This window comes from Argentina silus (genome assembly GCF_951799395.1).
Source record: "Argentina silus genome assembly, chromosome: 16".
Lineage (NCBI taxonomy): Eukaryota > Metazoa > Chordata > Actinopteri > Argentiniformes > Argentinidae > Argentina > Argentina silus.
Window position 1 is genome coordinate 3,978,642 of NC_139670.1, and position 15,000 is coordinate 3,993,641.

The 15,000-nt window shown below is 50.4% G+C and overlaps 2 protein-coding genes across 3 annotated transcripts in view; one reads left to right on the plus strand and one right to left on the minus strand.

Annotated features, from left to right (window-relative positions):
• Positions 1–7,736, plus strand: part of LOC310817089 (leucine zipper putative tumor suppressor 2 homolog) — a 31,363-nt gene extending 23,627 nt beyond the window's left edge. For both annotated transcript variants that reach the window (XM_083687521.1, XM_083687520.1), the window contains 4 exons: positions 2,127–2,687; positions 2,868–3,494; positions 3,825–4,094; positions 5,281–7,736. In XM_083687521.1, coding sequence (XP_083543647.1) covers positions 2,157–2,687; positions 2,868–3,494; positions 3,825–4,094; positions 5,281–6,033 — 2,181 coding nt within the window. In that variant the 5' untranslated portion in view covers positions 2,127–2,156 and the 3' untranslated portion in view covers positions 6,034–7,736. The remainder of the gene's footprint in view (positions 1–2,126; positions 2,688–2,867; positions 3,495–3,824; positions 4,095–5,280) is intronic.
• Positions 7,737–7,910: 174 nt separating this feature from the next.
• Positions 7,911–15,000, minus strand: part of LOC310816778 (PDZ domain-containing protein 7-like) — a gene marked incomplete at its 5' end in the record, with an annotated part of 11,048 nt that continues 3,958 nt past the window's right edge. The window contains 10 exons of the mRNA XM_083687081.1: positions 7,911–9,061; positions 9,272–9,372; positions 9,716–10,324; positions 10,781–10,852; positions 11,143–11,234; positions 11,685–11,776; positions 12,083–12,213; positions 12,896–13,066; positions 13,441–13,845; positions 14,116–14,176. Of these exons, the coding sequence (XP_083543207.1) occupies positions 8,918–9,061; positions 9,272–9,372; positions 9,716–10,324; positions 10,781–10,852; positions 11,143–11,234; positions 11,685–11,776; positions 12,083–12,213; positions 12,896–13,066; positions 13,441–13,845; positions 14,116–14,176 (1,878 nt within the window). The 3' untranslated portion in view covers positions 7,911–8,917. The remainder of the gene's footprint in view (positions 9,062–9,271; positions 9,373–9,715; positions 10,325–10,780; positions 10,853–11,142; positions 11,235–11,684; positions 11,777–12,082; positions 12,214–12,895; positions 13,067–13,440; positions 13,846–14,115; positions 14,177–15,000) is intronic.

Below are 15,000 nucleotides of genomic sequence, written 5' to 3' on the forward strand. Positions count from 1 at the left end.
TAACAGGACGGCTCCTAGTTCCTTTTTCTATTACACACACCCGCAAGCACGCACCCACCCACCCACACACACACACACACACACACACACACACACCCACACACACACACACACACACACACACACACACACACCCACACACACACACACACACACACACACACACACACACACACACACACACACACACACACACACACACACACACACACACACACACACACACCCACCCACCCACACACACACACACACACACACACACACACACACACACCCCCCCCCCCCCCCCCCCACACACACACACACACACACACACACACACACACCCACACGCACACGCACACACAGACACACCCACCCACCCACACACACACAAGTAAGCAGGGATCAGACGTATTACCCCCCTAGTCTAATTAAAACATGGTAATCACAGTGTAAACCTGAGTATTAGGCCGCTCCCCTTGGCACAGGGGCCCACGGCCTTGGGGGCAGAGGCAGCCAGCGCCCTGCCGGTGCCAGGCGGCCTGGTACTGTTAATGATGAGCTGGCTGCTGGACACAGAACTATTATTCACTCTGGCCTGGCCAGAAGTTTGTGTGTGTGTGTGTGTGTGTGTGTCTGTGTGTGGGTCTGTGTGTGTGTGTGTCTGTGTGTGGGTCTGTGTGTGTGTGCGTGTGTGTGTGTCTTCTTATATGTAGGCCGAAAGCCTCCTGCAAGGGACTGGATACAGTTTTAATAACATCTCAGTCTGTCCCCTGACCGTGTCTACGTGGCGTGGAGCCTCCAGCCTGCAGCCCACCCCTGGGTCTCAGACTGTGTGAAACAGGACACACCTGTCACTGGGACATCCTCCCTGAGGCTCTCTCTCTCTCTCTCTGTCTTCATGACTCATGAATGATGATGATGTATTTAGCACACACAGCTGGGCACCAGCTTCATCTCCTGCCAGCAACAACAACAGTGTGAGGTCATCACTGTGCGTCCTGTCTGTCGCCCATTGTTCTCCACTCAGCAACCGACGGTGTGTCTTGCGACTCGGTGATGTCACAGGCTATCTGTGGAACTCTGGAGCGTCAGTGTGCTTTGGATGAGATCAGTGGTGTGGTGAGATCATTGGTTGTTGAGATCACCAGGGAGTTTGTTGCCATGGTGTGTGTGTGTGTGTGTGTGTGTGTGTGTGTGTGTGTGTGTGTGTGTGTGTGTGTGTGTCTGTGTGTCTGTGTGTGTCTGTGTACGTGCGTGTGCGCGCACGCGTGTCTGTGTGTGTGTGTTTGTGTGTTACCTAACAAGCACTGAGTTCTTGTTACATGAGGGAGAGATCTCTCTAGGTTACCAACCTGTACAAGAATATCGTGTACCTTTTGGACTTTTTTTTATAACAGATATTGATGAGAGTTATTAATGACCAATTGAGAGTGAGATTTGAGTCCTGGCCCTGCTGTTTGTATATTGTGTTTGCTTAACTCAACCTAGATTGGAAGGATGTAGGGAGACAGTATCCTCTATCTCTGTCATGTCCATCATGTCAGGAGCCACGTTGCAACTCCCAGATGAAGAGAGACGTAGTGTCTTTCTCTGCTGCCTCAGGCCTCACAGACAACAGGCTAAAAGCCGCATGTTAATACTGTGTCAGTGGGCTGTCAGTGGGCTGTGTCAGTGGGCTGTGTGAAGGAGGCCATGGCATCGCTCCCTGTGTCAGTGGGCTGTGTGAAGGAGGCCATGGCATCGCTCCCTGTGTCAGTGGGCTGTGTGAAGGAGGCCATGGCATCACTCCCTGTGTATCTGCCTGGATGATTGCGTGCCTGTATAGGGGTTGTGTGTCCTTTGACTTACGTGTTTGTATCCATGTGGTTATTACTGTATGTCTTGTATGTACCACTGTTTACTTCTATTTCTTTCTATTTCTTTCTATTCTAAGTTCAGATTAAGCCCATGGATAGTGCCCTCTGGTGGAGGACTCTAGATACTGTGTAAAACCTTCATAGTAACCTTTTGACCTCTAATTCCAACCCATTGTTAACAGTGTCCCCATTGTTAACAGTGTTCCCATTGTTAACAGTGTTCCCATTGTTAACTGTGTTCCTGTTGTTAACTTTGTTAACTTAACTTGTCCCTGTCTCTTCCAGAGTGTGTTGGCCCACTAAGCAGCAGCCGCCATGGCCCTGGTTCGGGCCCTGCCCATCCCCGGTGAGCACCACTCCCCCGGTGCCCGCAGACGCCCCTCCGCCTCCCACTCACCCCCCTCCTCTTCCTCCCTGGACGCCATGGGCTCCGTCAGCAGTCTTATCGCCGCCCGCCCCGGCCCCTCCTCCTATCAGGAGCGCCACTGCCGGCCCGGTGGCGGTGGTGGCGGTGGAGGTGACCTGGGCGCCAGGCTCCGCAGGCCCACACCTGGAGCCACCTGCCTGGGGTCAGATACAGCCCAGGACACCCTGCTCCGGAGCCTAACCCCGCCCAGCAAGAGGCAGCCCTCCGCCAGCTCAGCGGCAGGCTGTAAGGGTCTGGAGAGGGACGGAGGCAAGGGGAACTACGCCTACCTGAACGAGGACTATGTAGGGGACTGGAATGACAATCATGTGACTCCTGTTAGTCCAGACAGTTACACAGAGGAGGTGAAGGAGGGACTCAATGGGAACATGGGGGGACCCCCTCCCAGACTGGTCCCTGTGTCGGGGAAACTAGAGAAGGTGAGTGTGTGTGTGTGTGTGTGTGCGTGCGCGCGTGCGTTCGTTCGTGCGTGCGTAATACACATAATGTGGTTAATGTGCTATGAAAGCCCATGAATCAAACATTCATTCCCTCACACCCACAATCGGTATATTAATTACAGCCTCTAACTAATTATCCCAATTTAATATTTTATCCAGAACATGGAGAAAACCGTGATCCGACCCACAGCTTTCAAACCCGTCATCCCAAAGAGCCGCAACTCCATGCAGTACCTCTCCCCCCGCCACGGAGCCAGCCTATCAGAGAGCCAGAACAACCTGAACCTGCTAAGCCCCGCCTCCGGGTCCAGCCAGAGGGAGGGCTCGCCGTCCTGCTCCGAGAAGCGCAACTCCTACAGCGGCGGGCGCAACGGGGGCGGGGGCGGGACCAGCAGCAGCCAATCCTGCTCCATGTCCGACTCCGGACGGAACTCCCTCTCCAGCCTGCCCCCCTACGGCAGCACCGGCTACAGCCTGGCGTCGGGAGACACCCCGCACCACGAGCCCGTGAAGACGGCCGCGGTCAACGGCCACGGGCACGCCCACGGACAGGGCCACTCTAACTCTGACAGCGGCCGCTCGTCCTCCAGCAAGAGCACGGGCTCGGGGTCGCTGAGCGGCCGCGGCCAGCCCCTGTCGGACAACGGGTCGAGCGGGCGCTCCCCGGGGCCGGTGGAGGGTTACGAGAGCGTGGTGAGGGACCTGGAGGACAAGCTGAGGGAGAGGGACCTGGAGCTGCAGCAGCTCAGAGACAACCTGGACGAGAACGAAGCCGCCATCTGCCAGGTGAGGGGTTGGTCTGATGTGGGCAGTGTGCACACGTTGTTTTCCCTTCACGCTTTTAGAAGCTAATACTGCACTGCACATCAGTACACACACACACACACACACACACACACACACACACACACACACACACACACAGAGACACTCAAACCTGTACCCACCCTATACACACCCCCACCTCAATTACCCACCCTATACACCTCAATTAGCCACCCTATACACCTCAATTACCCACCCTATACACCCCCACCACCTCTCTATACACACCCCCACCACCTCTCTATACACACCCCCACCACCTGTCCTCTTACCCCGTTCCTCCGCCCCCAGGTGTACGAGGAGAAGCAGAAGCGCTGTGAGCTGGAGCTGGAGGAGCTGCGGCAGGGCTGCGCCACGCGCATGCAGACAGCCTCCCAGAAGGCCCAGCGGGCGCAGCAGGTGCTGCAGCTGCAGGTGTTCCAGCTGCAGCAGGAGAAGAAGAAGCTGCAGGAGGACTTCTCCCAGCTGCTGCAGGAGAGGGAGAGGCTGGAGGAGCGATGCACCTCCTACGAACACGAGAAGATCCAGCTGGGGCCGCGGCTGGAGGAGACCAAGTGGGAGGTAAATGGGGGGGGGGGGGGTCTGATCATGTACTGGATGTAACACAGTGTTTCCCCTACCAATTAATAAGCAGGACGGGCCCCCCTGCCTGATTCTGTTTGATCCTGTCTAACACTTTTTGGCTTAGTACATAGAACTCAAATGTTATTATATAGTAATAGCTGAAATAGAAACGTACGGGTTTGACATTTCTGTACATTTGAGAGCCTACGATTGGATAAAGAATATTATAATCATTCTACCTTGTCCTCTGATAGGCTAGATGGAACCTTTGCCATGTTGCTTCCACCTATCCAGCCCTCTCAGAGCTGCAGAGGTCCTCATACAACAGATGGTTTACAGCTGTTGGCTCCTTTAGAGTAGTGGCCCGGGTCAGGCTGTGACAGGCAATTAAAGAGCTGTTGGTTAGTACACTGACAGGGTTGACAGGAGCACAGCAAGGCAAACAGGTCTCACAGGGAGATGCTTCTGCCTCTGGGGCGTGGTGATCTGGCTGGCACACACACAGACACACACACACACACACACCCACACACACACACACACACACACACACATGCATACACTCTCACACACACACACACACACACACACATGCATACACACACATACAAACACACACACATGCACATACAAACACACGCACACACGCACATGCATACACACACACACACACACACACACCCACACACACACAGACACACACACACACACACACACAAACGGGTTTGTCTGAGATGCTGCGCCTAGGTGTGGTGCGTTGTGGCTGGCAAGAGTCTGTCCCTCATCAATCACACGGAACAATGAAAGGAGCTGGCTGTCTGCCTCACTCTCTAATGGGCCGACAGTAATCAATAAGAAATGGAACTCTCCTCGCTTGGCTTTGTTCTCTGAGGGGGAACTTTCCTCAAAGAATCAGAGAGACTGCAGACCTAGGATCAGGTGTTGCTATACGCAGCATACGTAATAAACACTTCAATCTCAGATTCAGTTGATTTCAAATTCGGATGTATGGATTTTATAGCCCTGCGCTAAAACAGGTATTGCCATTGTATTTTTATACGATTTTAGAGGTTAGGGTTAACATCAAAGATAAGAAAAACGTAATTTTCCATTTTCTTAGGATGGAAATGAAATGTGTTCTGAGTGTGTGTTCTGATCCGGACTGTGACCCGGTCTTCTCCAGGTGTGTCAGAAGTCGGGGGAGATCTCCCTGCTGAAGCAGCAGCTGAAGGAGGTGCAGGGGGAGCTGGCCCAGCGCGTGGGGGAGATCGTGTCCCTGCGGGGCCAGCTCAGGGAGATCCGTGGCGAGCTGACCACCAGCCAATCGCAGCAGCAGGACGCCAACGCCGCCGTCCGCAACCGCACCATGGAGCTGGAGGTGTGCGAGAACGAGCTGCAGCGACGCAAGAGCGAGGCGGAGCTCCTCCGGGAGAAGCTGGGCCGCCTGGAGGAGGAGAGCGCCCGCCTCAGGGACGCCCTGGCCAATCAGAGCGTCCAGAACCCCGGCCCGGGTCATCACATGAACAACAACAGGAAGTGCCAGGCCTTCCAGGAGGGCGAGGAGCAGCTGCCGGCCTACGAGAGCGACGAGGCGCAGCGTCATGGCAACGCAGGCCAGGCCGACGCCCTCCAGGGACTCAGGATGCAGATGGAGAGGATGAGGGCGGAGTTTGCGTTCGAGAGGCAGCGGGCGGAGGAGCAGGCGGGGAGCTTCGAGGAGGAGAGGAGGGTGTGGCAGGAGGAGAAGGAGAAGGTGATCCACTACCAGAAACAGCTGCAGCAGAACTACGTGCAGATGTACCGCAGGAACCGCGAGCTGGAGAGGGTTCTCCGAGAGCTGAGTCTAGAACTGGAGAACCGGGAGGACATGGAGGAGCAGGACGAGGGCAGTGGCAACGAGATCAACTTTGACGAGATCACCGCGACGGAGATCTAACTAACCCACTATCTCTCTCCTTCCTTCCCTCTCTTCTTCTGTTTCTCTGCCACACACAGTACAGTACAAGTGTAGGTCCGATCCCCCAGGAGAGCCTATAGGAAGCCAGCCCCTCTATAAGTAGTTAGTAGGTCACTACTACATGGTTTCTCTCCTCCAGGGTCTTCCTCTAGTCTGTCTAGTGAGCCTGTAGTACGTCTGCTCTGCTTTGGTTCCTGTACCTCTCCGTCTCACTAATAAGATCTCATTGGTATGGTTGACTCCCACTGGCTTCTACCTATTGTTAGTTACCTACGGTATGTCCTCCAGTAAAACTATTGTGTCGCTCTCGGACATAGGATATGATATGATGGAATGAGCCTGCAGTGACAGGGAGACATATGGTTGTAGAGGATGATGTTGATGATGATTATGAGGAAATATGCAGCCTCTTGTCGGAGAGAGCAATTTTAAGAATCACTCATCGACCGTGATGTAAACACACGCAGAGGCTCTCCTATTCCTAAGGAATGTGTATTTTCCATCTTAACTGTGGGTGGTCTTCTATTCACGGGAGGCGAAGCCTGATCATTCTAAGAGAGCGTTGTGGCATGTCTTCATACTCAAATATACAGATTCATTGGCAAAGAAGGGAAACGCTTTCACGCTAACCAAAAGTCTCCTTGCATATCATGTGGCCGATTATCTCAAGCTCACGAAGCTGAAAGTGTAAATTCAAGGAGAGGAGAAGAGCACACCGTTCACAGAACTGTAAATGCTTTCTGTTTGGATTGTCGTCAAGAGAATCAACGTTTTCTTTTTGTAATCTCTCCTACAGAGAAGTACAGCGTAGTACCAATAGCATGGACCTCTTGATGGGTTGTTGTGTTTTCTCTCTGTCAGACGTTTGTATGCCGGTCTGCACTATGCCATTTGTGAAAGTGCTTATTTTGTAAAAGATGGTGGGAGATCATGCACTGAGTGAGGGGACGTGTAGTCTTTTATAACGTTAGATAGACTGGCCATGACATGACTGTTATCTCTCCATCAAGTTCCCTTATGGCAAACATATACGTTGGTGTTTCTTTCACACAATACTTCTGTAGAAATGCACACTCATTCGTAAGAGGTCTGCTCTGTCCGGAGACCAGCCTCTGACCCCTTCACCCTAGACATGCCTGTAGATCTGAGAGGATTGGATAGGTGTAAGCATGATGGTGGAAGCTCCACCCCGCCCTCTGATAGGCTCGGTAGAAGTCTCCCCATATTGCTTACTCCTATCCTGCCCTCTCAGATCTACAAGAGTCTAGGGAGTAGGGGCTAGGAGTACCGTTTCTGGACAAGGCCGACGATACACTATGTTCCCTAATTTGCTGTTGATTACGTAACCCATAATCCATCATTGTAGATATCCCCAATAGTGAAAATCATATATGGTGACCGTGAAATATAATAGATTTCTTACAGAGGTATTATTATCTATTTCAAAACAAAGCATAGCCACTGTGAATAGACCAAAGCAATGTCTCATATCTCGTTGGTTCCCCCTACAGTACCATGTCTACGTATTACGGTGTGTATGTGTGAATGCTACTCATGGTTCTACAGTATATTATAATTTTTTAATCCACAGTATTTGTATGAAGACATTAAATGTATATTTTCATGCTGTAAATTTCTTGTACCAACTGACTATGTTTTTAATAAAACGAACGATAAAACGAGTTGTCGCTTTTTGTGAGTCTCATTTATTTATTTTTTTCTTCGTGGTTAACCTTCCGTCTAGACCTTAGGCTTCACTCAGCTCTTATCTCCGACCATGTTCTTGAGCACACATCCACAAAAACTGTTATCAGGCAAGGAAGATTAAGCCATATCAGTAAAAAGAATCAGTTGCTTTTTATTTCATTATGTTACATTAGATACACTCAGTACCCTTACAGCAAAGCTGAAACTCGCTGTCCTCATTTTGATTACACTTTACCATGGCAACGTGCATAGTTTATTTATACAGTACAGTACCCTTCTCTCAGAGCAGATTCACCAATCGTAACAAGTGCACTTGTTTCCAGAGGAAAATTATATAGACGATAAAACAAAAACATTAAATAAAGATTGAAAGAGGACATAAAGGGATTCATTTGTAGACAGTCTAGCCGTGGTTATGGTATTTCATCATCAACTGACAGAACAGCAGCAGACGCTATCTACCGTCGCCCCTAAGGCCAGTACTCCACACGCAGAGCGGTGCGTCACATCAGGGACTCAAGCCTGCCATCTGCTGGACACAAGCCGCAAGCGCTGTTCCTGACCTGAGCCAACTCTCCAAACAGCATCAGACTGTATAATTAGTTCAGTACATAAGGGGTCCTGGAAGGCACTCAGATTACAGTTTGCATTAATTAGCCTGTCTGTTCAATTATTCAAACGCAGTACAAAATACAATACTGCTCTACAAAATGTCTACATATGCTTGTTTTTTGAGTTGATCGTAAGTCAAGTCTCTCACATGATAATTCATACACTGTAACAATAATGGAAAAGGAAGGTTTTTGATTTGATTAAATGGACAAGTATTGGCTCTGAGTGGTGATGCTTGTAGACAGCAAACACCTCACTGATTGGTTGTTCCAGTACCAGCAACTCACATCGCCTATCCTCATTGGCCAGATCCTCCTTGGACACCACAGTGCTAGGGGCCAACATTGCTGTATATGGTCCCATAACATCTTTCTCTTCCTCTTCCTCTTCCTCTTTCTCTTCCTCTTCATTCAACCAACATAACGCAGCATTGCAGCCCATAGTCAGGTCCTGTTGCCGTTTACCTTGTGTGAGTGCTGCTCCTAAGGCCTTGGGGCCCTCTGCCAACACCCCCTGGTTGTGTGTCACCGCTCAGCCTCTCTCCTCAGGCGGTTTTGGGGACTTTGACCATGAACACCATGGGGTCTTTGGCCTTGTTGCTGAAGGCTCTGCGGATGATGTCCACAGCGTGCTGGTGCGTCACACCCTGCAGGGACACCCCGTCTACGGACACCAGCTCAAATCCAGCCTGGGGATGCAGAGAGAGAGAGGAGGGTTTTGAGGTGCATAATGCACACACACACACACACATGAACACACACACACACACACACACACACGCATACAGACATACAGACATACACATACACACACACACACACACACACACACACACACACACACACACACACACACACACACAAGTTGTGTCAAGTGAAGTAATGGCACACAGCCTTACCTTCAGGACGTCACATGTGGACGCGGCTCCTCCAGGGAAGATCTTCTCTATCTTCACCACAGGTTGGACCTTGGACTCCATCCCACCAGAGATACTGATCCCTGGAGCAGGAACGAGACAGGCAGGAGTTGTTACACTAGCAATGGGACATTGGAAAAGGTATTAGAAAAAGAAAATTGTATTCATCTGTCAAAGGCCACTTCCGATGGTGATACTGTAGACACTTTGATGACGCCTGTTGGTCAGATGGCTGTACATATTGTAGTGGAGTGAGGAGAGATGGTTTGCTTACCTTAAACTTTATTATTATTATTATTATATATATATATATATATATATATATATATATATATATATATTATAATTATTATTCTGATATTGTTGATTTTCTAGGAATAGGACCACACATACAGTAGGTTTCATAACTGCGTGAGTAAGACTCACCCAGGGACTGCTTGGTCTTGGAGATGCTGACAGTTTTGAGCTCGTACTCCTGGACAGGGGCGCTGCCGTTGAGACCGTTCTCAGGGTGACCGTTTACCTGTTCCCTTCCCACCCTCACCACCGGGGGCGCTGTGAAGTCAGAGTCCAGGTCAGAGCCAAACAACTGAGACAACGGTGGTCTGGTCCGACGAGGAGCGCTCGCCAGAGTGAACACAGAACTGTCCTTACTCCTCTCACTTTTGTCCTTTTTACTCTTAGAATGCCCATTTCTGAATGGAGACCTCCCCCTTTCTGAGATGGTATCTCCTCTCTCCGGTGTAGACCGCACTGACATCTCATCAAAGTGAACAGAGCGGACCATACCACTATCTCCTCTCAGAGGGGAGTGTGTTTCAGAGCTGTGGGCCAGTAGCCAGTTGGGGGACATGGGGCTGACGGGGGCGGGTCTGAGGGAGTCTGTGTGGTATCCGTCCACAGGTACGTCCAGCAGAGGGGTGAAGGCTCTGGAGGCGTGGGGCCCAGACAGACGCAGCCTCTCCAGCTCCTCCAGCAGCTGGGTCTCCCTCTCCACCTCCTGGGAGCTGTGGAGCTCAAAGCCTCCCTGGAAGTCTGGAGGAGGCAGGAGACACATTGCACTACTGTGAGCTAGAGGGCAGACCTGGGTCAAATACATATGTGAAATACTTTCAAATATTTGATGATGCATGATTTAGTTTGCAGGTTTGCAATTTAGTTTGCAATAAAACCAATGGATCAGTCCCAAAAGTGCAGACTCATATTTCACAAGTATTGGACATACAGTCTGTATTTGAGCCAGGTCTGGTCTGTCTGATGTACTGTAGTATAGTAGAGGTTGATTATGCAGTGTTATGGGGTAGTGTTGAGATGTGGAGGGGTGTTATATGTACAGACCCCCCTATAGATTATCAATGGTACAGACCCCCCCCCTATAGATGATCAATGGTACAGACCCCCCCCTATAGATGATCAATGGTACAGACCCCCCCCCCATATAGATGGTCAATGGTACAGACTCCCCCCCTATAGATTATCAATGGTACAGACCAGGGATGGGAGTGATGAGGTGTCTTCGGGGGGCGCGTCCAGACCGGGGGGAGCGAAGAGGAGGGGATCTGACTACATGGCCGACAGGAGAACATCCAGATGAGGAGAAAAACATCCAATTAAAATGTATTAAATGAACAGCACTGCCACTGTCTTACGACAGACAGCGCAACTCCGTCCACACCGAGTTCAGGCGCAGTGCGTCGCGTTAGAATGATGTAGGTAGTTCTGCTATCAAGAAATGTTTGAACCTCATTTGTATTCATTGACGTACAATTGGGAGTGTACTTCATAAGTCAACATTTTAACCGAGAGAATCTTAAAAGCATGATTTAAAACCACAAATTGATGTTGTGGCTCACCGGAGCGGTACTTGAGGATGTCGTAGGCCTCCACTTCGAACGCAGCCACCATGTTGTTGAAAGCCCCGAGGTCAGCTGGAGGGACCAGCATCCTGAGGGAAAAGACCGTCGCAAACGAGAGAGAGTTTTATTAGCTTGTTATTGGAACCCTCACAAGGTGGTGTTCTCCTCATCAAATATTTGGATTGTATTTGGATTATAATCCTAATCCTAAATCCTTTCATTTCCGTCTTAATTAACACAAACGAACTCCACCGTTTCCGACCATGTCTCTGCTCCCCGGGGGGTCATGCAAGGACCAGATGGAGATTAGACTAGGCTGAGAGTGGTCTAGACTAGGACAGACTAATCTAAAATGGCTTCCTCTCCTCTTCTCATCTCCTTTGCTTTGTTTTTACTGAACTAATAACACTTTTTACCTAACAATACCTATTCACATAATTAACAAAATCAGCCATTTACTTTAACTGGTCCATTTTCTTTCTTTTCTTTCACATCAGCGTAAAATGACACCTATTGATCCTATCCTTCTCTGTCCCTACCTGATCTCCCTGAGCAGCAGCAGTTTCTCAGGCCTGTCCAGGACAGACAGCAGGTGGTGTACCAGGTTCTCCACTGAATGCTCTGTGATATACTGTAGGAGAGGATATCCATGACCTCAATGGGATTAGTACACAAAATGCTTCTACAATCCACACTCAGAGATAGGTAGAGAGAGAGAGAGAGAGAGAGAGAGGGAGGGAGAGAGAGAGAGAGAGAGAGAGAGACAGAGAGAGGGAAAGAGAGACAGACAGACAGACAGACACATAGACAAACATACACACAGACACAGATGGGTCTAATGTCATGGGCGTCAAGCCATCATTATCAGACAGATATATCATCAATCCAGCAGTAACGTCTGACTGTGCATGTCCTGGTGTGCAGCCTCCAGACTCACCCTCCTGCAGGCCTTCATGATGAAAACCACCTCGTCCTCCCCCAGCAGCCGACTGGCCATGTCCTCCACCACGCCCAGCATCTCTGGGTTGGGCTTCCCACCGCTGGGCCTGCTGCGCCCACGCTCCTGGTCTGGGTTAGGGTTAGGGTCTGGGTTAGGGTCTGGGTTAGGGTTAGGGTTAGGGTCTGGGTTAGGGTTAGGGTCTGGGTTAGGGTCTGGGTTAGGGTTAGGGTCTGGGTTAGGGTCTGGGTTAGGGTCTGGGTTAGGGTTAGGGTCTGGGTTAGGGTCTGGGTTAGGGTTAGGGTCTGGGTTAGGGTCTGGGTTAGGGTTAGGGTCTGGGTTAGGGTCTGGGTTAGGGTTAGGGTCTGGGTTAGGGTTAGCACAACGGTCTGGGGCTGTACTGGACATAGAGCTAGCTCTGGCTCGAAGCCTAAACTACCACAGTTGGGACAAATATGAAATATGAAATATGAAGTATCAAAATGCCTAGTAGGACACTAACAAGCTGAAAAAGGCAAAGTAAGGTAAAAGAAACATCATTTGACACAATCATCATTACATTATGCATCATTTTACACAGTTGGTTTTAGAGTAAGAGTTACAGTTACAGTTAGAGATACTGGACATATATTATTGTCCTCTCCTGACAATTTCTACAAGTCAACAGATCATGGAGAGAAGGATTTTAAAATGTATATTTTTTAAAACACAGTAAACACACATATTAATTTTCCAGTTCACTGCCCCAAAGTCGAAGCAAATTATTGCATAATGGACCATAAACATCAAGCCATTGTGAAGGAGCAGACCTACCTCTGCTTGCTTCTGATCTGGAGGGAGACTTGGAGCGCCCCCTGGAGGTGTCTCTTTTGCGTACGCCCCTGAACAGTAGGTTGACGAAGGTCTTGGAGCGCTGCAGGGTGCTGCCCTTCTCCTCAGGGTCCTTCCCTTTCTGCTGTTTCTTCTGTTTCTTCTGCTTCACCTCTGTGGTGAGACGGGGGGGGGGAAAGAGGAGGTCACTGACATGAGATGGAGATATTACTCTGTCAGCCAACAGTGGTCAGATAATGCTCAATGTCATACAGCAGAGATGGACCTCTGAGGTGTACCTGATCCCTCGATCCAACTTTTCCAGCAATCTTTTGTTTGTTTATTCAAGTAACTTCCCTCCCAAACCTCCTTTGCCTCCTCACCCAGCCTTCTCCTCACCCCCCCAGCCAGCCCTACCCTCATCCCCTCACCCAGCCCCACCATCATCCCTCACCCAGCCCTACCCTCACCCCTACCTCACCCCCCCCCCCCACCCCCCCCCCCCCCACTAGCCCTACCCTCACTCCCTCACCCAACCCCAGCCTCACCTGACTCAGTGACTTGGCTTTGGGAGCGGCTGATGGGCCTACTGGGTCTACTCAGAGCCATGAGCACCTCCGTCTTGGGGGACTCCCTGCTCCCCCTGCCTGCCACTCCCTCCCCCCGGATGGCCGAGTCCTGCAGGAGGACCGTGGCCCCCAGGCTGCGGCTGGTCTCCACCCCCAGCCTCAAGGAGGGGGGGTCCGTCTGGATGGCTGTCTCTGTGCGCCCAGACTGGTCCTCCGTGGAGATGCAGACGTCTACCATATCCGTGCCAAAGGGCAGGTGGGGGGGGAACATGACCTGGGACAGCCCGCTCAGAGAGCTGATGGGGGTCCCGGAGGACAGAGATGAGGCTGAGGAGTTAGAATCTGAACCCTGGGAGGAAGGGTTGGACACCGTCCCGTTGGACACTGAAAGAAGAGAGTCACAGATTGCGATTGAGTACACACACACGCACACGCACACGCACACACACACACACACACACACACACACACGCACACACACAGTCACACACACAGTCACTGACACAATACAGAGCAATACAATACACAGATATATAATACAGTGCACACACAGACACAGACATGTCAGTGTGTCACTACTCCTGAAGCCACCGCTTGTCTTAAGTAATTAAAAAAACGACAACGGTGAAACACGATCCAAAAGCAGATACATACGCTTATTGAGCCATCGGTATTCAGCCACCATCTCCTTGTAGGCAGGGTATCGTCCTGCTTCCTGCACGGACACGGCCACAGATATGCAGATAGGTTACAGTAGAGACCTTGAAACTTTTATGGGATCCCTATTTTTGATAAAGAGTAACTCTAGAACCACCGAGAGCAAAAGCATACAGGCCTTGTCCAACCAATGGGGAAGGACTGCCTTCCTCACATGCAGTAGCCTTTTTCTCACTTAATACGTTTGTCTCATTCACCATTGATGAGGGGGTTCGTTTGCTTCTAATGTGTTGCATGTTACTATCTCATGTCTCAGTGTTTCCCTTCCCGAGAAGACGGGGTCGGGGACGACGACAGGTAGAAGTGATGGATCGAAGGACAAAACTTACAAAACGAGACTGTATGCTTTGATCACCACCTGATCCTGTCAGCCTAGTGAATAATGCACACGGCCTGGCTATTTTTCACAGGGCGAAACCCAAGCTCCAACAAGTAAAGTGAGCAAGGAATATTACGACTGCATGCCAGCTGTCTGCTCTGCCACGCAACCACATAGCAACGGTGTGTATATGTGTGTGTGTGTGTGTGTGTGTGCGTGTGTGTGTGTGTGTGTGTGTGTGTGTGCGTGTGTGAGTGACTGTGTGTCTGTCATTCTAACTGTGTGTGTGTGTGTCATGTTTTTTTTTAATGAACTTTAACCCTTTCTGAACACGGAGGAAACACAGTCGGGTGGGGTTCATTTTGGAAGCTGATACACCTTCGTTACGGGGTCATTACCACAGAACTCAACACCAAATACCCCCAAACTCAATACTATGAAACCACCCAGCAGAAAATAACCTCTCTTTGTCGAGAGAGAGAGAGAGAGAGAGAGAGAGAGAG